General features: G+C 39.5%; 1 protein-coding gene across 4 annotated transcripts; it reads left to right on the forward strand.

Annotated features, from left to right (window-relative positions):
• Positions 1-274: 274 nt before the first annotated feature.
• Positions 275-23,330, forward strand: ACVR1C (activin A receptor type 1C). Of its 4 annotated transcripts, none has more exons than XM_067549885.1 (8): positions 275-443; positions 10,426-10,671; positions 14,463-14,693; positions 15,800-15,967; positions 16,829-16,985; positions 20,874-20,998; positions 21,839-21,969; positions 22,616-23,330. In XM_067549885.1, exons 1-8 carry the CDS (start codon positions 290-292, stop codon positions 22,739-22,741), a joined length of 1,338 nt encoding a protein of 445 aa, XP_067405986.1. In that variant the 5' UTR covers positions 275-289; the 3' UTR covers positions 22,742-23,330. The 4 variants fall into 4 exon arrangements, with proteins under 4 accessions (XP_067405986.1, XP_067405987.1, XP_067405984.1 ...); XM_067549883.1 differs by having other exon boundaries at positions 290-443; positions 10,432-10,671; XM_067549884.1 differs by lacking the exon at positions 10,426-10,671 and having other exon boundaries at positions 290-443.
• Positions 23,331-25,250: the final 1,920 nt, after the last annotated feature.

Raw genomic sequence — 25,250 nt, forward strand, 5'->3', positions numbered from 1 at the left:
TCTGCTGACTAATGGCTTAGAAGACTTGCTAGAGGTATTGCAGTGAATCCATGGCACAAATGAGACTGGAATTCAGCAGTCTTCACTCCCCGTCTCCTTATCTAAGCAAAAGACAACCTTCCTTTCTTTGAGTTACTAAATAAATGTACATAGAATGTTATGAAGTTCTATTGTTTTAAATAAAAAATAATACTTTAAAAATATTTTTTCAGGTCTGAAGTGCGTGTGCCAGTTGTGTGAGCATACAAACTTCACCTGTCAAACTGAAGGAGCATGTTGGGCTTCAGTCATGCTAACTAATGGCAAGGAAGAGGTGATAAAGTCGTGTGTATCCCTCCCAGAACTGAATGCTCAAGTCTTCTGCCATAGTTCTAAAAACATTACAAAAACAGAATGCTGCTACACCGACTTCTGCAACAATATAACACTCCACCTGCCTATAGGTAAGCAATAATCTCAGTTAGTTTTTATTTGAACTATCATGACAGGAGCAAAGATATATTGCAGTTTTAAATAGGTCTACATTCTGCCATCGGACATTCGTGTGTGGCTCTCACTATAGCCAGTGGGAGGTGTGTGCACAGCTGATGGTAGAATGCTGGCTGAAGGAAGTAAAAAAAAAATTGATTGCTTAAAAAAAATCTTTCTGTGATGGAGTACCATAATTAATAATTCAAACTGATTTACTGGTGTCCTATTTAGACCTTTCACAAAATTGTAACCAGTATAGTGGAGACATTGTACTGTGTAGCCGCAGAGAAATATAAATTTTGGCCATAAATTAAAAATTGCTTGGTCACAGTGAGCTGTGTATGTTGCCAAAGAAATGGGCCATGCAGAAATTATTTTATTTGATAGTGTCACAGGTGATAGTGTTTTACAAATAAATGGTGAGACATAGTTCCTTCCCCAAGGATTTTGCAGTCTAAACTGGACGTATAAATATTTAAAGGTTGAGGTCTGGAATTAAATGTCTTAGATATGCAAACAGGGTAGAGAGGTTAGAAAATGTATGTACACTTCCAATTAGGGGGATAATTAAATAACAACTAGCAAGATAAAAATGGGTAATTCTGTGACTGAAATTCCCCTTCCATCTGTGGGCAGGGGAAAATCTGCATTTGTCTTTTATTTTAATCATTGGTACGGGCAGCTGTCCTGACTTGTAACATATTTCTTCTCATTTTGACTAGTTACTTCTAGAGTCCTGTAATTTTAAGTGTCATGTCATTTTTCATATACGTGGTTGAGAAATTGGTAAAGCTTATATTGGAATATTTATTTATTGCAATGTCTGTTAACGTAAAGATCAAAAGGACAAAGGTGGGGGGAAGAAAGTGCATAGTATTGCTTTCTGTACAATTCAGGGCCAGTCTTGTGTATCATGTTTATTTGGGACAATGGGATCACATTACATTCTAAGACCTCTCTGTTTAAGTTCATAGTGTAGCATACGAGGGTGGCATCATTTCTTTCTATAGCATCAGCAAATTTGTGTGCATGTCTTGAAGCTTTCAAATTCTGTAAAGAGTTGTAGCAACTGACTGAACAGCTTTTGGCCAGGTTATATTGGTGTTGTTGAACTTTACCCAGTAGGTATAGATTCCTGATTCCAATTAGAGAGGCAAGTGGGAGAAAAGGGTTTACTTTTCTAGGAACTCTATATACCATAAAGTTATGCCATATTTGAGTCATGCATTCGCAAAAGTTGTAACAGAGAAAAGATTAATTGATGCTTTTTCCACTCTATTTTTAGTTACAGAAAAACATTGCATTTTCCCCCTTCAGTTTTTAATTAATTCAATCTATTCCAATATCCTTGCAAGTGGTATAGTATTTATTTGTAAAGTCTACTGCATTTATATAAGAAGTTAACATATTCACAGTCTATATTATAATTAGTCATTTATGTTGTGATGTTACACAGCGTGTTACCAAGGGAATTAGATATGTCTATTGCTCTGAAGATTTTGTAATCCAGCATAAAATGAGATAGGGGAGAGCAGTTCAGGGAAGGCAGAACAAGGAGGGACTCCTGATGAAATGAACAAAGAGGGAAACATTCCTGGAAGTTGTGGGTTAAAGACATAGTCTGAAGGAAGAAAGGCGGGTGGGTTGGGGTGAGGTTTGGAAGTGAGAAATGGGAGCTCCACATATAGGGAGCAGCACAGAAGGACAAAAATGAAAGTGTGTGACAAAGAAGGGAGCAGTGAAAGGAGAAGAAGAATGTAGGGAGCAAGTGGGACACTCAGAAATGAGACCAGAGACCTGAGGAAGGCCTTCTAGTGAGGATGAGACCAAAATATTAATTATCTTAAAATATTAACTTCTCATCAAACTCCCTTTAAACTTCTCAGACGTATTTGTCAATTACAAGCTAAAATTCTAATCTCTCAGCTGTATAGGTTCTGCTGTGCTCATGTGAGTAAAGACCAGTAATGTTTTATTAGCCATGGAGGCAAAACAGATATTACTTTGAATTCAGAAGTCTGCAGATCTGCTGAGTTAAGAAGAAGCTCTTTTACATAGCGACTGCCAGTGATCTCAATGTACCATTGCAACTCATGTGCAACTGGAAATAGTCAAGATTCAGGGAAACTCCAGCAATGTCCTTCCCCTGGACACACTCCCTATGCCAGATGCAGGGACGTGGTTGGCACAGAAGCCATTATCTTGGCTCTTAGACAAGCCTGAGAGCTTAAATTCATAATTTTGCTAGACACTCAAAACCATAGTCTTAATAAAGGCACTGGTTTTATGGCTTATTACAACAAACCATAAATCACTAACCCCCTTTTTTGTTCTATGACTACAGGGGTGTGAACAGGCCACTTCACCTTGAGTGGTCCCTTGGGGTATGTCTACATAGCAAAGAAAAACCTGAGGCTGGCTTGTGCCAGCAGATACAGGCTCACTGTCACTGCCAGATTGTCCCAAGCACAGAAGCCTACATAACAATGAAATAGCCCTGCAGTCTGAGCCCTGAAAGCCCAAGTGCCTGACACAGGCCAATCATGGGTTTTTCTTTGCTGTGTAGACATCCCCTTAGAATACTTGCTAACTATTTATGCTAAACTATCTGTTCAAGCTTGTATTTAGCTATGACTCTCTAAGGACCTTTCCCAGACCCGAGAAAGAACTCTGTAGCTCAAAAGCTTGTCTCTCTCACCAATGGATGTTGATGCAATAAAATATATTACCTCACCCACCTTGTCTCTCTAATATTCCCAGGGTCAGACATACCAGCTTTGGGGACACTTTGCACCAGAAATATGGGGCAAAACAGCCCTAAGGGGGGATCCAAGGTTTTGGGCCTAAAAGTCCAGTAATTTCCAAGAAACCTGCTTTCACTTGGACCTAGACAATGTTTATCCTGTAATATGAATATGAATTGTCAGAAAAGATTAACAATCAAGTAACCTTGGCAGTTCTGCAATTTGCATCTAACATGAACTCTCCCAAATGTGTAGGGCAAAGGGCTTAGTTTTTAGCCCGAGTAGATTACCCTTGCTGCTAAAAGTAATAAGAAACCAAATGTTTTGCAACAACCAATTCAAATGTTCGAAAGACACAAAGGCTATAGAAAGCAACATCTATGAATAAATTGTTCAAGTTGTTCCATTTTTCCAATAGCTGCACATTTTATTAAATCACGAGTATTTTTATTATAAAAGCCATTGTTTAAATGAATGGGGAAAAGAAGCTGTTGGCATAGTGCAAATCAGGAGCAGGCATGTGCTAATGATCAATGTGTGATCACTAAAATTATGAACATAGTGTTTAAAATTAAAAAACAAAAAACAAAACGGGATAGTTTAATGGTTTATCGATGTGATTCAGTGCCCAACTTGTGCATCTACAAGACCTCATTTCCATTGACATTTGGCATCTTCTGCATGCAAATATTTGTGTGCACTATTTCATGCTTAATTATACTTTATTGAAAATGTAAAATGTATTCTTTGAAATTATAGCTCTGCTTGTAACCATACAATGTCACACACACATAGACGGCTGTGTTTTCACAGTGAGGTGGACGAGGTGAACAAATTCTCATCATGCAAGGAAAAGTTTTAAAAGCGGATCACATAAAACGCATAAACTTTACCCTCAAATGTAAGATTAGTTCAGTGGGAAGAAAAAGTTTCATTGATAATCTGGGTAGGTCAGACTTCCTAAATCAAAAACTCATGTTTTACATATGTCAAAAGTGGCTTTGTTTTTTAATTCCGTTAACTGATGACCGATGTGTCATGAGGGATTCTTACCACAAGGGAGTTTGTTTACTTTGTGCAATTTGCCCATTCATGAGTTTCCTTAGTAAAGCCATAGATAGCAGCATGAACAACGGAATCTTTCTGTCTATTCTCTCATTCCTTTTCCTCTTGCATGAACCAAGACTAATTCTTATTTTGCACCTGATGAGGTGTAAAGGTGTGACAACAAAAATATGCAAACAATAAAATAGTCTGGATAACTAAATTTTGACAGAGTAACAGCTCCTGCCAGTGACTTGATTTATACTCCTTCATAAAATTTACCCTCAATTAATGTTAATACAATGCAAAATTAATTTGCCTTGATCAGTATTGGCTAGGTTATTATGTTGCTTGGAGTTTTTTGCTTCTGCTTAATATTTCTAATTCTAATGTTTCCTGCACCAGTCTGTGACTTGAGTTGACCTTTCTCTGCCAGTAGGTAGAGTCACAACAAATCTTGTTAGGATGAATGGTACACTGCTTCCTGATGGGGTCTTCTTTTGCTTCTATCTCTGACAGGGGAAATAGCTCTATACACTTTCAGTATGTTACTGGTTATTTTGAGAAGTCGCTAATAAGATCTGTGAGGTTTTTCAGGTTGCAAACTCAGTTAATAGGTGACTGACCTTCCTAGTTTATCAGGTCATATTCCAGCTTTTGTATAATTTGGAGAGACTTTTGACCAGATTGACATAATTGAGGGGGAAAAATCAGTGACATGGGAGAAAGGAAAGAGAGACCACATAATGTGCATCAGACATGTACTAAATCTGTCACCATATTATGAACTGATAGTACTTCAAGTTGTGCTCACTGAATATAACCCATCTTCCCTATAATCAGAGATACCTGAAGTATTAACTGAGGCAAGGCTTTTGTAACTTGTCATGCTGCCATGGTACAGGGGCAAGCTGCACCTGTGATCTTTCATGCCCAGTGGGAACTGTTTCCAAGGGACAACCCTCTACCTGCCTTCTTCCCAGAGTGGAGCTCCATGGTTCACCCCACTTTAATCAGACTCACTAAGCTGCAACAGCTGCTATTCCCTCTGTCCTGTCATGCAAGTAGAGCCTTGTATTTCTTGCAGTCCCTTATGAGAGCATCCCTTGGGTGGCAGGGTTCTCTACCTTCACTTCTCTCCAAGTGGAATCTCATGCTTCTATCATGATGAGCCTGGATCTTGGGCTAGGAGCCGCCTCCCCTCCCCCCCTTTTCCAACTGTGTTAACACGACAGGCCAAACTGCAATTGGTACCTGCAATTGGTACTCTTCTGTGTGTCTGTTACCAGCAGCTGAGTAAAGTCCTCCAAACAGCTTCTTCCTAACAGGTGTATTGTCTATTCACCCAAAGATACACAACAGGCAGGGGAAAAGGTTAAACGGCAAAAGCCCTGCAAGTCTGGGTCATGCCTACCCCTTATTACCTCTCTCAAAACATAGGTGATCCCAACTGCCTGAGAGATGCATCTGGCAGAGCCCCAGCCTTAGTTCCACAGCCCTGCTGCATGCTCTGCCCATCTCAGTGACTCCGATATGGTCTCCTGCCTCAAGCAGCTACTGACAACCCGCTCAGCCCCCTCCTTTCTGGCCTGGAGTTTTTAAACTGATTAATCTTCTCTCAATTTTAGGCCCCCAGTTGGGGGGGGAAGCCTGCTTACCTGACTGAAGCCGTGCAGGTGGGCATTTATATCCCAATTAATAGCTCTCCCATTGTTGTCTTGGTATTTTTGCTGCAGATACCTTATTTCTGTCATTGTTTTATTTCCTGTTTGTTTCCCCTTACGTACTCCTTTGATTTTATTCCATGCAGCGTGACAGAATACTATCAAGCAGGTATACTGAGGTACCTACAGTATTATAGATATCTCCCTCATTCTCTACATATTCCAGCAAAGTTATTGTAATTTAATTGCTCAGCTGGTTTTGCTAAGGTTTTTCAATACCCTACAATAACAGGGAAACTGCCTAATTGAAGACGGAATGAGGCTGTTCAAGCAAAAACTGCCAATGTGGAAATAATTCTTAATATTTTAATATTGCTTTAACCTGCAGATTTCAAAGCACTATGCAAAGGTGGGAAAACACCATTATCCTCAGTTTATAGATGGAAAAACTTATTCATAGAGGGTTGTGTACAGGCTTGCCAATTTGCCATGAAACTTTAGCTACCCAGGTGCAAAATCTGCTGGCTTGCCCTTTCCCATGATGACTGATAAAAGAAAAACTCAATAACTTTTATTGGCATGGTAAACTATATTAGTATTTCCTAACCTAATCTGCTTGTGTCCATAGTAAGAGGGTAGATAGGTCTTATGCAATATATGCAGTTTGTAATGTTATCCATTTATAATTTTGGTGACAAACTCATACATATGATGAGATATGCTCTGCAGATTTTTTACTTTAAAGGTTTAGTTTGTTTTTCCGTAGACATGCTTTTCAGATTCTAGCTTCAAAGAGGGGGAAACATGGAAGGAAGATTGCAGAAAGAACTGACAGCTTTCACATGCACTTTGTTGGTTGGTATCAAAGGATTGAAGGGAGATAGAATATCTAGCTAGACTTTGTGCTTGGGACAGACTTTTTGCAGAAATTACACTTTTTGCTCTATGTCTGGGGTACTACAATCCAGGAATGAAATAAGTAGGATTTAATGAATGAGATTAAAGTTACAATAGTGTCACAGTTTCAGGTTAACTGCACTTGTATCACTTCTGTGGTCCACTCCAGAAGTGCCCAGATGGGTCTCAGGGCTCCAGCCACCACCTATCTCTGGGCAGGAATCATTGTTCCACTCCCTTCTCACCCGAGGTTTTATCCCTCGCAAACCAGAGCCTGTGTGCAGTTTTCTGCCCAAGGTCTATGAACAGTATATTGCCAGCAGTTACAAGTTACCACACAGCTCTTACTAAGTAAGCACATTTATTCTTAAGGTAAAAGCATTTAAGAAAAAACATAATAAAAATAAAGTTTAAATAGATGTAAACACACACTAAACATATCAGGAGTCACCCATCAGTCTTTTGGAGCCCTCGTAGACCAAAATCTTTCCAACCTTTCTGCAAAGGGTGGAGCCTCCCTTGGATCACAAGGTCCTGTCCATTTGCTGGATCAGAAGAGAGGCCCTGAGTCAATTTAAACACAGCTTTTCTATATCAAAAGCCCTTTCTTTGTCTGTTGGTTTCTGGAAAACCCAGTTTGACCTTGTATATGCAATTTTTAGACCCACAGACCAAGCCTTGTGAGCCCAAGTCAGCTGGTCTGGGCCAGCCATGCATCTGGTGTTTTATTGCAGTGTAGATGTACCCTTAGTCTAGTTTTCTAATCATCTGTCCTTGCTGGGACTACTGTAGGGAATGCTCCTGCACTTTTATGTATTGATGTATGGATGATCCCATGAAGTATCCAGTTCCAGCAATGTTGTAACTGTATTTACTGCATTTCCTATGGGGTCTACTTTCTCAATTCCTGAAGAAACTTCCAGAAGTCCAATTGTTTCAAGGAGCAGTGAGGAGTAGGGATGGGAGATAAAGAGCTGATTTAGCAATTCCTTTTGCCCTTCTGATAAACTTCTAGCTGTGGCTCCAGTGGACCTATGTGTTCAGTTTCCTAAGATTTTACCTTTTGCTTAGTTTACTCTGAATGCACAGAATGGGATAATGGGGAGTGTGAGAAGATGAGGTAGGGGATTTGGAAGCTGTTAGTTGTGGACTTTATTGCAGTTTGTGTTGCATGGATTTCTTAATTAATTTTTTGTACATGCAGCCAAAGCTTTGGATGGATGCATTTTAATTGATATATTGTATATATTGAGATTTGGGGCCCAATCCTGTAGTCTTCAGAGATTTGTGGACATTCTGCAAAGATACATCATAAATATGAAAAGAAAGGTAAACTTTGTAAAGTATAAGAATAAAAATTATATATTCTCAACTGTTTATTATCAAAATAGTGTTCTCTTCTCTTGCTTAAAAATACTCTTTATTAACAAAACTTGGATAATACCTCATACTGTATTTTGAAATCATTAGACAGCTGTCAGATGTGCTGCTCTGTTTCATACGTATTAATTTATAAACAGCTTCTTTTTATGTAGTAAGTGTTGATTTTTTTAAATAAAGGTTTCAAAACTTTTTGATTAATGTTCACTTAATGGCTTTAAACAGTTAAGAAGAATGTTTATTAAGCATTTTAAAGATCTGTATCTATTTAAATTTTCACAGTCCTGCAAAATTATGAGTTTAAAATATTGTTTTTCCTCTTTTTATCAGTTTTCACAGTTGTGGGAAATTGTTTAATGATAGATGTTAAGATTAAAAAAGTTAAAGCTTTATAACTTACCTTTGTGTCTCTCATATCTCTCTATTATTTATTTATTTATTTCAAAGTGGGCCAACCAGCCTCTCTGTCTATCTTCATCTTTTCCTCAATTATCCCAAGATTTAGGATGTATTCTGAAACCTGGGATAATTTGGACTGTACAGTCTGTGTACCCTAATATTTTCATAAACTGAGAGCAAGACTTCTGTCTCTAAAACTTATGTAAATATACTTATTTACTTTACTATAAACATACTTTAAATTATATAAATTCATTAAATGAGTAAGGCCTTAAGATTCCTGTTCATTCAGTGCTTTTTGTCAAATTCCGACTCTATGGGTCTGATCAGTGCTTTGGTTCTTCAGTCTAGTGATTAGCTTATCTATGATGATGACATTGTTTACAAGAACTGAGCTGTTGACAAAACTGCTACAAGTAAGTAATTTGCTAGATTTAGGGCAGTAGGACTATATTGAAAGGTTCCGGGGGTAATCAGAGTGAGAATATTGCTGTTAAGAGAATTCCATCTTGCACAAACATACGGTGGGATTTTTACTGTCTCTTGTTACCAGAATTTATATAATTCTAGAGTTACAACCACAACTTTATGAAAGTACAAAATTGTGACTTGCCTCTGCATTTAGAACTGGATTTGTGTGTTTTTGTTTTTAAAACCAGACTAGCATTTGCATTAATTCTGAGTAAATTAGAGAACAGATACATATTTTCCTGAAGTAAAAATGATTAATACATTAATCCAAAATAGGAGATGGAAATAATACGTTTGGGGAGACAGATTAACTTTCACCTTATGGGTGATGGTAATTTAATATAGATTTCTCTGCAACCTTACATGTTTTTTTTTTTTTTTTGGCCGTCCTCTGTATCATGGGGCACGGGTCACTTGCTGGTGGATTCTCTGTACCTTGAAGTCTTTAAACCATGATTTGAGGACTTCAATAACTCAGTCATAGGTTAGGGGTCTATTACAAGAGTGTGTGAGGTTCTGTGGCCTGTGCTGTGCAGAAGGTCAGACTAGATGGTCATATTGGTCCCTGCTGATCTTAAAGTCTGAGTCTATGTGAATGTGCATTAACCTGTGACAATGTAACTAGAGGATATGTCTTCACTGCAATGTAAACTTAGGGTTAGTAGAACTCAGGTTAGTAGACCCTGGGTTTGTTACGCTTGGGCTTGAGTGACTACACTCATTTGTAACCCCACATTAGGAATTGTTGTATCCTGGGCTCCAACCTGGGGCTCCATTGTCTACACTGCATAATGCAGTGTAAAGTCTGGCCACCCACATCCAAGACTTCCTGGTGCCTTCACAAAATGTGGCTGCTTTAGCTCTTTGTTTATGGTGCAGTGCGGGAGAACTTGACTATCCACCACACTCGAGTGTCAGAGGACAAAGAAAGTCGGCAGGTAGATACTTTTGGCAGATTTCCAGAACATGAGTCCCGTAGGGCTGTATCTCCACTGCAAAGCAATAGGGCTTGAACCCTGGGTTCTTTCTTGACTCAAGCTTGCACTCTCCACCCTCGTGGGATCCTAGGACCCTGGGTCTGAGCCCTGGGTTAGCATGATTTGTGTGTAGACAGATGGGGAGTTAAGTCTGAACCTGATTTCAAACCCTGGGCTTACATTGCAGTGTAGACATACCCATAGAAAGTAAGGACTTTTTATCAACAATCTATTGTGAATTCTGTGAAAAGACATTCCTATTGACTTAAATGTATTTTGGATCATCCCTTAAAAGTAAAATTGTAATAATGAAAATTTTAAAACATTTACAATACAATACACTGTATATTGATTTGTTGTAATGTAATTTTTTTAAAGCTTCAGAATCTTCAAGCAGAACAAACCTAGGACCTGTGGTGTTGACAGTGATAGTTACTGTACCAGTTTGTATCTTGTCTATAGCTGTAATGCTGACTGTATGTACATGTCAAAGCCGTCACTGTACATTCAGAAAGAAGAAGCGACAAAATATTGAAGAACCTCTATCTGAGTACAACCTAGTAAACTCTGGCAAAACTCTTAAAGATCTTATTTATGATATGACGACATCTGGATCTGGATCTGGTATGTATGCACTCCTAAACACACTAAAATGTCTATCTTTATTAATAAATAGCCAGGAGAACAGATTCACAATATTATGTGTTCAGTTTTCTTAGTTCAAAATGCCAAATGATGGCAGTTAAAGTTTCTACTGTTAAGTACAGAACTATTGGTTTGTATGGGTATTCCTGACACTTAGAATGGGAAATACTACTAGAACCTATAGTATCATTCTTACTGACAAAGAAATTAAAAGATACATTCAAATGTGCCCACTGTGTAGCTGCGTGAAATGTGTTGCCTTATGGAAAGAATATGTATCATACCTATGGATAAGATTTTGTCATGGTAAAATTAGGCAAAATTCACAGAACAGTCATGGTAAAAATGAACAAAATCATGGTACGGTCACGGCAACAAAAATGTTTAGTAATTTAACAATAAAGTATTTGTGTAACATTTACATGAAACAAACAATGTTAATACAATAGTTTTCACTTCCTTGACAAAGTAAACTATTTTGAAATTATATACACATATTGTGCAATAATTTTTCGAACAAAAATAATGAAAAACTATAGAACAAAAATAACTGATTCTTTTAAATAAAGTCTCTTTTGCAAACTGTTGCAATTTTGGTCTAACAAGATATACATAGACAGATTATTTTTTATGTGGCGTCTGTTGTCCCCAAGCACATTTTTATAAAATGAGGAGTGTTCGGTGTTGGCAAGTTTCAGAGCCGCTGTCTGTCCACAGTGCAAGATCATGAATGTCATTTGTGACTTGATGAGCATGAACTGTGGGCTCTTCATAAGCTGTAAGTGTGTTCATGATTCGGGGTGCAAACTCTTTTAGAGCCAGGCTGTGGGGCCCCTTCCGCCTGTGGCGGCTTAGTGCTCCAGGGCCCCCACAACCCCCCTCAGCTAACAGTTTTCGCCCCACCAGCATCCCACAGCACGGGGCTGAAGCTGAAGAGGATAATTTCATGGAGGTCTTTGAAAGTCATGGAATCCATGATTTCCATGACCACCGTGACAAAATCTTATCTTTAGTCATACCTTTAAGAGTTTTTCAAGACAAAGTATTACCTAAAGAGGTATCATATTCATCATGGTAATTGCATGGTATAATGAGTCAACTGCTGAGGAGGTCTTGTTGAGTTAAAATTATATGAAAAGATGCTACAATGGAAATTTCAAACTTCATAACTATCATATTGGGCTGTTGTCTTTATGGGCCAGATTTGTATAATTAGAATGGTCTATTTAGAATTGAAAATAAATAAATTGTGCTTAAGAAAACCAGAATTAATAAAGCATACTTTTAGATAGCTCTTTGTTAAGCACAGTCAATAGACTTAGGCCTTGTCTACACAGGGGATTTGTCACAGTTACAGCCATCTTTGGCCAGCCAGTGGTGTAACCGTATTGTGGCAAACCCCTACCATAGAGAAAGCCACAATATACACTGGTGCTGCTTTTCATGGCTTCAAGCAAATAGTGGCTTTGTCTGTCTAGATTAGGGGGTTCTCACCAGTAGCTGTCCACTCATGGTTGTAACTTGGGCAAATCTTGAGTGTAGATAAGGCTACAGCAGTTATGGTATAAGAAGGGAATATAGGAGTAACAGGAAACAGCCAGAAGAAAGACAATCTGAACCAAGGTAAAAATTACAGCTGTTTAAAACTCAGTGTCACTGTTTATAAAAACAGGCCTTTGATACTGTTCCTATTGCAAGATTGGAAGACTTGGTACAAAATATATTATCCCATTAGAAGCATTCTTTTGTGTACTTCCTATAAAAATACAGTTTTTCATTGAGGTTAGTTGGATTAATGCTGCCAGAAGAGCGTGGATTTTTTGATAATCCAAGAGAAATCTGACAATAAACCAAGTGAAGCAGGAGTCACTGTTAGAAGATCCAAACAAAAATAGAAATTAAAGGCATTTTGTAAGCTGCTTCTTTTTGTGTGCATGTTTATGTTTATGAAGGATAAATGTTCTAAATTCAAAGGTCAGTCTCATGATGGTGACTTTCCTGATCCAAACAACCAAAACAGTGTTGTAATAAATATAGTTTCAGATTACTAAAATTGCTTAACTCTAGCTCCAAAATAAGACCAGATTGTCATTCTTTTATTATTGGTGGGGCTGGTAGCACCTCCTATTATTAAGGTAGCCCGACACTTCTCAATATAAGACCCAGTTTTTGATTGCTTATAGTTTTTGCTCAATTTTAATGAGGAGAGTGGGAAGGAGCAGACTGGGACTGGATGGTCAAATAGACAGGGGCAAGCGGTGGGAGAGGTGGAATCTGAGATTGGATGAGGAGCCCAGGGAGGGAGATTGGGCCTGGGAACCCCTGGAGAAGGGGAATGTTTGCAGAGGGCTTATGGCAGGGGGCCAAGGAATGTGTAGGGGAGAGAGATTGGATGAAGACCTGGGAGGGGAAGAGCTGGGACTGGATGGGCAAGGATACAGGGACCGGGAGCAGGGGATATTGGGACAGGAATTCTGGAGGGATAAGATTAGGACTTGTTGTGCAAGGTGATTGGGAGTGGGATGAGATGCCTTGGAGTGAAGATTGAGACTGGATAGGTGAGGAGAATGAGATTTAGGACAAGGAGCCTGAGGTCTGGAAGAGACAGTACAAAGACAGGTTGGAGGGAATGGGCAGAAAGGATTAATCTTTGGGGGGCTGGGGAGGAATGGGCAGAAAAGTCTGTGCCTGCTAGCAAACACACACCTCCAGAGTTTGGAATGGAACCTACATCTTATTTAAGCAGAAGGAATGATAAGTCTACTTGACCCAATCTTTCTTGATACCTAGATGTACAATCCTTTCATAAAAGGGGGGAAATAAGTTGAACTCTTTTATTAGAAAACTGAGGGTTCAGTTTACCACTAAATTTGATTTCTTCTCTCTCTGCCCACAACAGACTTTACTTCCAGAGTCTTAGTCTTATTTTTAGAGCTGGATGGAAAATGGCTTTTCAAGATTTCAGAAACTTTTCTTTTCCCCACCAGGACCCAATCAAGACCTTTTGAAGGTTCTTTTGTGAAAAATGAGACAGGCAGACAGACAAGCTCTATCTCCAGAATAGCCAGTGGGTTGGTAGCGAGGGCATTCACTGGGGATGTAGAAAGACCCAGCTTCAAGTCTCTACTCTAAATGAGGCAAAGCAGGGACTTGAACCTCTTTCTCTAGGTTTTGACCAGAAATTCCATCCTGGACCTGAGAAACCTTTCTCAGTGAATGTTTTGTCACAGCTGGTATGTTCTCACAAAAAGTTTAGGTTTCAACGAATCAGTGTTTTCTGCTGAAAAGCTGTTTGATTGAAATATTACTGGCCAGCTCTACTTAGTTTTAAGCGAAATGATTTACTGCAGTATTACTTCAGCATGTGAACTTCTGGGTTTAGCAACATCTTTAGAATGGTTTGGAGCAAGAAGTCGTGCTTGTCCATATGCGGAAGGTTGTCCACAATCTTATACTAAAGATTCAACTGAAAAATCGTAGAGAACCATGACAATATACATACAGTTAAAAGAATGTTTCAGATATAGACTTACACTCCTTCACTCTGATGAGGATTGTATACACTTTGCCTTCTATGTCTATCCACTTTTGTTAGTCAGAATTGGAAAAAATAGTCACAGGAAAGTGTGTGTGTGTGTGTGTGTGTGTGTGTGTGTGTGTGTGTTGTAAGGTCATGGTAATTACAACATATTAGAATATATGTTTTTAATTTGAATTAAAAAATAATCGCTGATGCACTCGTTTACAAGTATCCTTATTCTGTTCATTAGGTTTACCTCTACTGGTCCAAAGAACAATTGCAAGAACTATTGTTCTTCAGGAAATAGTAGGAAAAGGCAGATTTGGTGAAGTCTGGCGTGGAAAATGGTGTGGGGAAGATGTAGCTGTGAAAATCTTCTCCTCAAGGGATGAAAGGTCTTGGTTTCGTGAGGCAGAAATCTATCAGACAATTATGCTGAGACATGAGAACATCCTGGGTTTTATTGCTGCTGATAACAAGGGTATACAGTATTTCCAAACATTAGTTTCACAATCTTTGTTCTCTGCACTGTGGCAGCCCAATGAAGTTGATTTTTCCACAACCCTGCTCTATTTTGCTAAAACACAGGACTGTGTGTTTAATGATTTGAGGAGCTGATTAAGAAAATTAATTTTAAATCTGATCATTAGGATTGTGCGATCAGTTTACAATTTTTAGGCTGCAGTTCTGCATTAAGCAGACCTCTGTATCTGCATGGACCCATGAGGCTCTGCACAGATACAGGGGCTGCTTGTAGGAAGCTCAGTGTGGGATTGGGGCCTCACTGACTTAAGGGAAAGTCTAAATGAGTCCTATTCATACCAGGTAGGTTGTTAATTAGAATAATGCTGGGTAAAATATTACTTAGTTTGATGATTGATTATTATTATTATTATTTTTGCTAGCAACTTGATAATCAAGCTGCATCAGTGCTTTATACCCTCCATTCTAATCCATACATGTACAGCCAATGCTATAAAAATAGATCACTTCATATAGATAACTTCATAGCAGGAAAAGAACTAAATATGGTAATTCATCTGGGAAAGTAGAATATGATATGACAATGTCTTGAAATTCAGGATTTCTGTACTGGAACATTTAAAGAAGAACTAATGTTTTTTACCTTCCAAGAGTTGATGGTGACTTTGCTCTCACTGCAGAACAATGAGCTGCATTTCCTTTGGTGCTCTGGTTGTTAGGGAAACAGAGCACACCTCATTTTTTTGTGGCCAGCTATTTATAAGGACTCGCGTTCCAGAAGCTCCCATTATTCTCAGTGGGACTACTAGTGCTAAGCACTTCTGAAACTCTGGCCAGTAATTTGTTGGGATCTCTGTGCTGTGTGACATACCAGATACATAACACAAAATGCATGCAGTGTAAGCCTCCCTTAGCTGGTATGCATATCCACTTTGAAATTCTGAAGTTGAAATCACTCCTGTGGCATGGGGGCTAAATGAGAGTGGTTAAATAGGCTTTTTTTTAAAAAATCCATTCACCTTGAAAATTCTGATCCATTTGTTTATATATATAAAATTTGGCTAGTTCTTTACAATGCTAAATAAGATTATTTTCTCTTGGTAGATAATGGAACTTGGACTCAACTGTGGCTTGTATCTGAATACCATGAGCAAGGCTCCTTATTTGATTATTTAAACAGAAATGCCGTGACAATTGATGGTCTGATTAAGCTGGCATTTTCAATAGCTAGTGGCCTAGCACACCTTCATATGGAGATACTTGGTACACAAGGTATTTGGATTTCTCTTTCATATGTCCTTTTAGGAAGTATGAGTGGAAACTTTAGGTGGTATTTACAAAAATGCTTTAGCTTATTAGTCAGAAGGAATGGTAAAGACTTCTTTTACAAACAGCTTGGCATCTTAGTAGCTGTTTTAAAAAATTATAAAATAAATTAAATAAAACCCTAAATGTACATGGTGCTTTATAAATAGAGAGTAAGACACATTATATTTTCAGTGGTGCTTGCAGTCTACTCAGCTGCCAATCATCTAGAAGTACACATTCTGCAGCACACTGAAAATAGAAAATTTTGGAGTGGCATAAAATAAACTGAATTTAATTTCAAACTATGTAAGGAATATTGTATTGATTGTATTTATTTATCATTTTATTAAATTATGCAATGGAGGTTTTTATTTATTTGACGCTGCCACAAGTTCTCCAGTCCGCTCCACTGGAGTGCCACAGAAAGTCCAGGGGATATTGCCGTAGAATTTAGTGACATAAGGTTTTTGAACATACTCAGTGGAATCCATCTGCCTCCAGGTGTGACTAATTTCATTACATGTCCATTGAAGAAGCTGGGATGTTAAGAGGCATGCACCAGCTAATCCATACCTGAGGAGAGGAGGAGCATGGAGAACAGGATATTTATGGTTCCTGTAACAAGACTAGAGTTTGGGAATAAAGGAAATGTCTGAACAAAAGACGCCTTTGTTAGGATCCTGTGGGTAGCATTGGAACACATGCAGCAACTATTTTGTGCTAAACACAGCCCTAATTTTTCTCTGTTGAGATGGGAGATGGCAATAAACAAGCCGTATCTGAAGATTCACAATAATGCCTCTACTTGCCGTTTTATCTTAACAGGCAAACCAGCTATTGCACACAGAGATCTGAAATCTAAGAACATCTTAGTGAAAAAACATGAAACCTGTGCCATTGCAGACTTAGGACTTGCTGTGAGACATGATGCTCTGTTGAACACAATTGACATACCTCAGAATCCTCGAGTGGGAACAAAGAGGTAAGACATTTTAAATAGACAAGATACGTTTTTGTCCTTAAGCATGAGGGAAGATTTATTCAGCCTGATTTCTATTTCTGGGTGATTTCTGAGCACTGTATGAAGCAGGCATGCTTCTTCTTTTTCTAGCCCCTTCCCTTTTCTTTTTGCAGAATCTTGCCAGTTGGGGCAGATCCTAATCCTTAATCTAGGATACACACGTTTGTGATAGAGAAAACAAGATGGAGATGGTCCAACCCTTTTTGTGGACACACAAGTATATTGGGACCTCTCTGGCTTTAAAATAAAAGTTTCTAATGACTTGGGTTATGATTCTGTTGACGGATTCAGACATCAAATAATAGGTGCTCCTGGCTTGACTGTGTGCCCCTTGGCTTTAAGCATCTGGGAGGTAACATGAATACAAAAGCTAGTCAGATGAAAGACTAGTTAACAAACACCTTATCATAGGGTGACACTGACCCTTTAAGAGGGAGCAGGGCCTGTGCACTTGTGCCTTATCAGCACACTCCAATTTGGCCGGTTACCAGGGCTTTAAGAGGGCATCAGGGCCTAGAGCAAGGAGAAAAGAGACCTGCTGAATCAGAGCTGCTTAAGTGGGAGTCAGGGGCATGGAAGAGCTGTCAGGGGACTGTGTAAGGTCTTGGAAGGAAGCAGAAGGTATTTCCTGGACTTGAAGGCAAGGAGCCTGGCAAGGCCTGAAGGCAGGAGGAGCAGTAGAGGAGTGTTGCCTGCCCATTGGCTCTAAGCCGGAGAGCTGGAGCCGAGGGCCAGAGAGGGCTGAAAGCAGTAGAGCAATGGAAGAGGTTACCCACTGCCATCTCCAGGGATGGACTCAGAGGAGCCATGAGAGAGCCAGGGGAGTGAGGGATGCTTCTGGCAGAGAGGGTGTGTGGGGGTGGGTGGGTGATACCTGCTGGGAAGAGCAGGGATGCACTCCATTTTGAAGGGCTAGAATGGCTGTCATGGTAGAAAGACAGAAGAGGGCTGACAGGGAGTCCAGGCATGGCCGAAGGGGCCAGTGTGTGGTATGTGAGGCATCGAGAGGCAAGATGTCTTGCGTTTTAATGACTGTTTGCACTGGCATGAGAAATGGACTATATGTTTGGGACTTGTGTTTTGGACTATTTGTTCTAAACCAGCCCCAAGGAGGGGGTGGTGGTGTAGCAAGAGAGCCTGAAGTGGAGTTAAGGATTCTGAAATGGGAAACTGAGGCAGACATGCCTGTCAAGCCTCAGCCTGCTGCAGGTGGGCACTCCGGGCGTGGCTGCCACCTTGCATACCACACCTATCTTTAGGTCCTCCTCCTGCTTATGGTGATGACAGCCTCACTGCATCCTGTCAGCACTTTTGGGGGTAGTAACTGCAATACCTTTTCACCCTTGACTGCATGCTCAACTGCTACCTTTACTCCTGTCTTCACTGCAGTTTGAATTCATTTTCATTCTCTCTCAATTTCTTGATGGTGCATTTTCACGCTTATTTCATTAAATCCAGTCAGTTTGTCTTGTAGAACAAAGTTTATTACTGAAAAGCAAAATAAACATTGAGATGGAATATAAATGGAGGTAGAATGAACCTGTTTGGCTGGAGTAGCTTTCGCACTTGCATGGCTATTAGTCATTAAACAAAACATAGGGATTTTTCATCATAGAAAGCCCCTTGTTTGACCTGCAGGTCAAAAGCTGTGTTTTTTAAGTATGTGTATGCGTGTTTCCCTGCATTTGTCAGCTCAGGGTTACATTCATCTAGGGGTCAAAAAGGTGAATGTGAGTCAAGGACCAGTTCTGTCTGTCCCAAGGTTGATCTTTTACTTTATATGAAAGCAGACTTTGGTCTCCTAAAATAATCTTATAACTGGAACAAAGAACTCTGCACTCCCTTTCTTACATCCCAACAGAGTACAGTTATTCACATACCTTCATCTCAAACAAGTTTGAGGATGCTTCATAGAACTGTAGGACTGGAAGGAACCTCGAGAGGTCTTATAGTCCAGCCCTCTGCACTCAAGGCAGAACTAAGTATTATCTAGATCATCCCTGACAGATGTTTGTCTAACCTGCTCTTAAAAATCTCCAATGATGGAGATTCCACAACTCCCTAGGCAATTTATTCCAGTGCTTAACTACAGTTAGGAAGCTTTTCATAATGTCCAACCTAAACCACCCTTGCTGCAATTTAAGCTCATTGCTTCTTGTTTTATTCTCAGAGGTTAAAGAAAACTATTTTTCTTCTTCCTCCTTGTAACAACCTTTTATGTACACTAGAACCTCAGAGTTACGAACACCAGAGTTACGAACTAACCAGTCAACCACACGACTCATTTGCAACTGGAAGTACGCAAACAGGGAGCAGCAGGGGGGAAACAGAAAAAGCCAATACAGTACAGTACCTTATTAAATATAAACTACTAAAAAATAAAGGGAAAGCAGCATTTTTTTTCTGCATAGTAAAGTTTCAAAGCTGGATTAAGTCAATGTTCAGTTGTAAGCTTTTGAAAGAATCACAATGATTTTTGTTCAGAGTTACAAACAGCCTGCATTCCCAAGGTATTCGTAACTGTGAGGTTCTACTGTTATCATGTCCCCCCCTCAGTCTTCTGTCCCCTAGGTTAAACATACCCAATTTTGTCAATATTCCCTCATAGGCCATGTTTTCTAGACCTTTGCTCATTTTTCTTGCTCTTCTCTGGACTTTTCCGAAATGTGGGGACACACTACTCCAGTTGAGGCCTAATCAGCACTGAGTAGAGAGGAAGAATTGCTTCTCCTGTCTTGCTTACAACACTCCTGCTAATACATCCCAGAATGATGTTTGCTTTTTTTCCAACAGTGTTACACTGTTGACTCTCATTTATCTTGTGATCGCCTGTAACCCCCAAATCCCTTTCCACAGTAGTCCTCTCTAGGCAATCTTCCCATTTTGTATGCGTGCAACTGACTGTGTCTTCCTAAATTCAATACTTTGCATTTGTCCCTATTGAATTTTATCCTGTTTACTTCAGATCATTTCTCCAGCTTGTCCAGATCATTTTGAATTTTAATCCTATCCTCCAAAGCATTTGCAACTCGTATAATTCTTTGTATAATTCGCAGACTTTATAAGTGTACTCTCTCTGCCATTATCATGCTTTACCTTAGCTTTTAATAGGTATGATTTCTGGCCATTTCTCTCTTTTTTTGACAATCTTGTATTAATCCATTGATGATCCTTTTAGCATTTGTGGTCTGGCCTTTCATTTTCTTTAACAATGTCCACACATCTCTGCATTTGCCAATCTGCTTCCATCTAGGCAAATCTTTAAAAGCAGTTTGTCGCAAACCTCCCAATACAAATTTTTTCAGAGAGAAAATTCATAAAAATTCAGAAGATTAATAGAAAGCTTTAAATATATATTGCTGTCTTGGTCTGCTAATATCCGCCTTTGTATCTTCCAGTGCTTTTTGTGCTTTACTTATCTTTAAAAGGGACCACAATGTGTCATGCCTTTTATATAGAGCTAAGTTCACTGTTGGCACTGAATAGATAATGGTCATGTGGAACATCTAGTGTTTAGAGAAAAGTGTTTTAAAGAGTGGCTTTTTGTTTGTTAGCTATTTTTGTTTTTTAAGACAAATATATTCAGGACACCCATGACAACCATTACTTCTGAGGTTGGGTCAGAAAGTGTAGTCCAGCTAGGATGGTGATTCTTGTATTTTTGAAAAAAAGAAACTTTATGTGATTGGTTCAATAGACAGCCTGATACTGCCTCTGGGGTTTTGATGAATGTGATAGAAATAAACTATCAGCAATGTGGCGAACAGAAGTTGAGAAAAATTGATGGTAATTGAAGACGACATTCCAACATGTTGTTCTCAAGTAAATTGTGTGTGTGTTTTTTTAAAGGTACATGGCTCCTGAAATACTTGATGATGTAATGAACATGAACATCTTTGAGTCCTTCAAACGTGCAGACATATACTCTCTTGGTCTGGTGTACTGGGAGATATCACGAAGATGCTCAATTGGAGGTAAAATTTCTGGCAGTTTTATGTTGTATTCCAGACTTGATAAAATAATGTGAATTTAAAGGAAAGATGTTCTTACAATGTATGCACCATTTTAACTGAATTTTTCAGATAGCATGTGGAAGTAGATAGAGTTGCATGACTTACAAATTTCCTTCTGAGCAATTATTGATATGAAAGAGTTAACAAGTCAACAAATAGCAGTTTATGCTTAGCTGGTTTAATTATTCTGAAATATCAAAGCAACAAAACATAGATATGTAAATTATTTTTCTCTTCCCCTGTCAAAGAAATTGATGTGTATTGTAGAATGCCTTAGAAAATCTGTTCCTCCCAAGCCATTTCCCTGTTGATGGGTTTCCAATCTGCAGTAAATTCATCTTTCTAAATCTTGATCTGAAAAGAACCGCAAAATTAACCTCATGATGATGATGAATGTGTGTGCTGGCAATATGAAAATAAGGGACCCATGTTGTCAGGGAATGTAGTGGACATGCTCACATCCTGCCGCGTTCAGGGCATAAGGGTTGGCAACAAAGTGGTTTACTACTAGTTTGGATTTTACATTGAAACTCCACTGCCTCCCCACTTCAGTCAGATCTCTTTACTCCTAAGCCCCCTTCTCCCAAGACCCAACATCACTCACTTTATCTTTGTTATCTTTAGAGGCATTCTTCCCAGGGCTGCCTCCCACCAAGTCTTATCCACTGCTGCAATCCAAAGGGTTTTCTGGTGAAGGGAGTAAGGGTCTTCAATCCTAGGACTCAGCATGAGTGAGCACCAGGACAGTGATGTTTATTGTGGTACCTAGTTAGGGATTATGGTTTCTTTTTCTTCATGTAGGAATCATTGAGGAGTACCAGCTGCCTTATTATGATGTTGTGCCTTCGGATCCCTCAATAGAAGATATGAGAAGGGTAGTCTGTGAACAGAAACTTAGACCAAATATCCCAAACCAGTGGCAAAGTTGTGAGGTGAGGTCCCCCCCCCCCCCCATTTTTGAAAGCATATTTAAATTTATTCTTTAAGGCAGGCATTTTCAAAGTAGCCCAAGGAAGTCAGGTGCCAGATTTCCATTGTATTTCAATGGGCTTTAGATGTCTAGCTTCTTAGCTGACAGGAGCAAAGGACTTTTGTAAAAACTGGCAGAACTTAAATGTGCGGGTTGGGGCACTCAGAAGCCATTTTGTAGCCCAAACCCGTCTCTCCGGTGAATGGGAAGGCAGCAGGCTTTAGGGAGGTGGGCAATCCCCCCTCCAGCCTCTGCTTTGTATGCATTCTTGTGCCCTTCTCCCTCTCCCCACAACACAACCCCCTTTGGGCACTGTCTTGCATCCCCTAAAGCCCATTCAAGATCCTTCTTCTGCTGAGTACAATAAAGGGGCATTTTTAAGGTGAATATGGCACATGGGGCCTGACAGCACTCAGTATCAAAGTACTCTTTCTTTGACTGAACCAAAACAAAACTTTCTATGTTTCTGTCACTTCCATTGGAATATTATTTCAAAGTATTCTATTGTACCCTACACTGGAGGATTTTTAATTGATTGCTGCACTAAAGCAGTGGGTTTTTTGTGAGTGTGTGTGTGTGGTCCTAAACCTCTTTTTCTTTGTCTTAAGGCACTCCGAATCCTGGGTAGAATAATGCGTGAGTGCTGGTATGCTAATGGGGCAGCTCGACTGACTGCACTCCGCATCAAGAAGACCATTTCACAGCTCTGTGTACAGGAAGATTCCAAAGCCTAAATGGGTGATTTGGGGGAAGGAGGAAGGACTCATTCTCCATTTTTTACATGTGATTTTTTTTTTCTGTCTACCTCACATATATATATATATATATATATATATATACAGTACAGTATTTAAGTGCCCAAACCATAGCACTGAAAAATAACTTCATAGTTGGCCACAACCAGCTGCAGCTTTTGATTGGTGTTGCCGTTTTTATAAAGCAACTAGCCAATTTGCCTTGGTTTTCTAAATGGAAGTTGGTTGATATTAGGAAAATAGCAGAACTGAGCTACAAAACAACATTGCAGTTTTAAACTATTTTATTATTCTTAAGTTTTTTATTCTAATTAAAACCAAAATTCACTGTAGATGGATTGTATGAATTTAAAGACAGGTATGCAAAAGAAACCACATGTTTTATCCTCAAACCAAAAACAAATAGACCAAATCCATTGAGCCTCTTAGGTGTTTTTCCATAGAATCCTGTAGAATAGATGACAGTAAAGTGCATTTATATGTTTTTATATTATATTTATCATTTAGTAACCAAACAAATAAGAATGTTCCATTGAAAATGTATACTGTGAAGCTAAAGTAAACATGTGAGTCTCTCTCTCTCTCTCTCTCTCTCTCTCTCTCTCAAATTGTTATTACAGCTCCATCTGCAACACCGTAGTTGAGGTTTGGCAGTTGTTTTGTTATGTACCCCTCTTTCAAGGATGAATCAAACAGCCACAAACACTTACTCTGAGCTAACTGTTCCAAAGTCTCAACCAAGGACCAATTTTTCTTCTTATCAAATTGTGAGGAAAAGTAATTTGAGCAGTATTTCCTGGTATTTGTGGGGGGAAATGATAGGACTGCTACAGCGTAATTTAAAAAGCATGTATTTTTAACCCACCTTTTTATAGATCAGTAGTCAATAACGTTTTAGTGTCTTTTGGTATTTTGGGGAGTGGGAAGATCTAACAAAGTTATTTGCTGTAAAAGCACAATTTATTGGATGAAATTGATCCAGTTGCAGAGACTCATATAACCTGACTTGTACCCCCTACACACAAGCACAGATGGTTGTGTTTCAAGGGGGCCAGGGTGAAGTCCACACGATCTGTAACTGCAGAACCAGCAGCTCCTACACTGTGAGTAAGTGGTACAGACAGCTCTCAGAGGGGCAGTTCTAACCCACTGGGGGTCTTAGCAGGAATATTTTTGCACCTCCCCCCAAACACACAATAAAAAGTGAATTGGGTGGCCCCTTGATCTGCTCAGGGTCCTAAGCAATTACTCAGTCTGCTTACGCCTAGCACTGGCTCTGAGTGCTCAAGATCATAGGGTGGTCATGAATGGCTATACTGCCGTCCCTGTGCGCTGACCTGGCGTTGGGGGATGTATTTCCCTCCCACCAACCATTTCCCCCATACGGAAATAATTTTTAAAAAGTCCAATCCACTATGCAGACACAGTCACTTTTTCAGTGTTCCTAGGAATGTACAGGAATGTTCTACGCATGTGCAAGAGTTTAAGAAAATCTATGGATTTAAAGGGCAAAAGGCAAGGCACCAGAACCTTTGTAGAAGCAGTGGAACTGGAACTGGGGGTGAGGGGGCAGGGGGCCATGCCCCACACTTTGTAACATGGGTGTAGTTTGGGGACAGGGGGCAGTGTCCCTCCCCCCATCCTTCCCTCCCCCCCAAAAAACAAACAAACCCTGCAAGCCTCTGGCAGGCGTGGAGCAGCACTGGCAGGGACTGCGCTTCGTGGAAAAGCTGACCACTCCCCCACTGCAAAGTGCACCGTCCCTCCATGGCCACCCGAAGCTTGCAGTTTGAGGCAGGGGGGCCAACACCACCCTCTGCCCCTCAACTATGCCCATGTTAAAAAGTGGGGGGCATGGCTCGCCTACTTTTAAAAGTAGGCCCTCTGAACCCCCCCCCCCCCCAGTTCTGGCACCATTGGACAAAGGTATTCATTGACATAAGGTACTCATTGACATATTGGTTTCTTCAGAAGGGTCAAATATGCATTTCATTAACAGCCCCAGAGCATCGGGTAGATAAGTAACAGGACCTTGAACCAATCCCTAAATAGGTATTTTCACAGTAATGTTAGCTTACAGAAGTGTAGCACCAGTGGGCATTTTCTAAAGTTCCTAAATAATCTAATATTTCATGATTTCCTGTAATGGCTCAGAAGTCATGTGGATAAATAACTCTCATACACTTTGAGACAGAGTCTGTTCATGTATCTTTGATTTTGTTTTATTACATGAATAATTACTTAACCTACTGTAACCACAGTTTAAAAATATATATTATAAAGCCACAAAATCCAGGAAATACAAAATCAGGTCTATAAATCTCTCTACAACACCACTTATTTTGGGCAATATGGTCTTTTACGGTGCAGGGAGAGGAGGAAAACTTTACAAGAGTGGTTGATCTTACATACCATAGATACCTGATAGTTTTATGGGTATGATTAATCTCTGTCATTGGGCCTTTTGACTTCTACTTCAAGTAGAAAA

Source organism: Emydura macquarii, unplaced genomic scaffold (assembly GCF_026122565.2).
Source record: "Emydura macquarii macquarii isolate MOO-44397 ecotype Brisbane River unplaced genomic scaffold, CSIRO-AGI_Emac_v2 contig_1253, whole genome shotgun sequence".
NCBI classification, from domain to species: domain Eukaryota; kingdom Metazoa; phylum Chordata; order Testudines; family Chelidae; genus Emydura; species Emydura macquarii.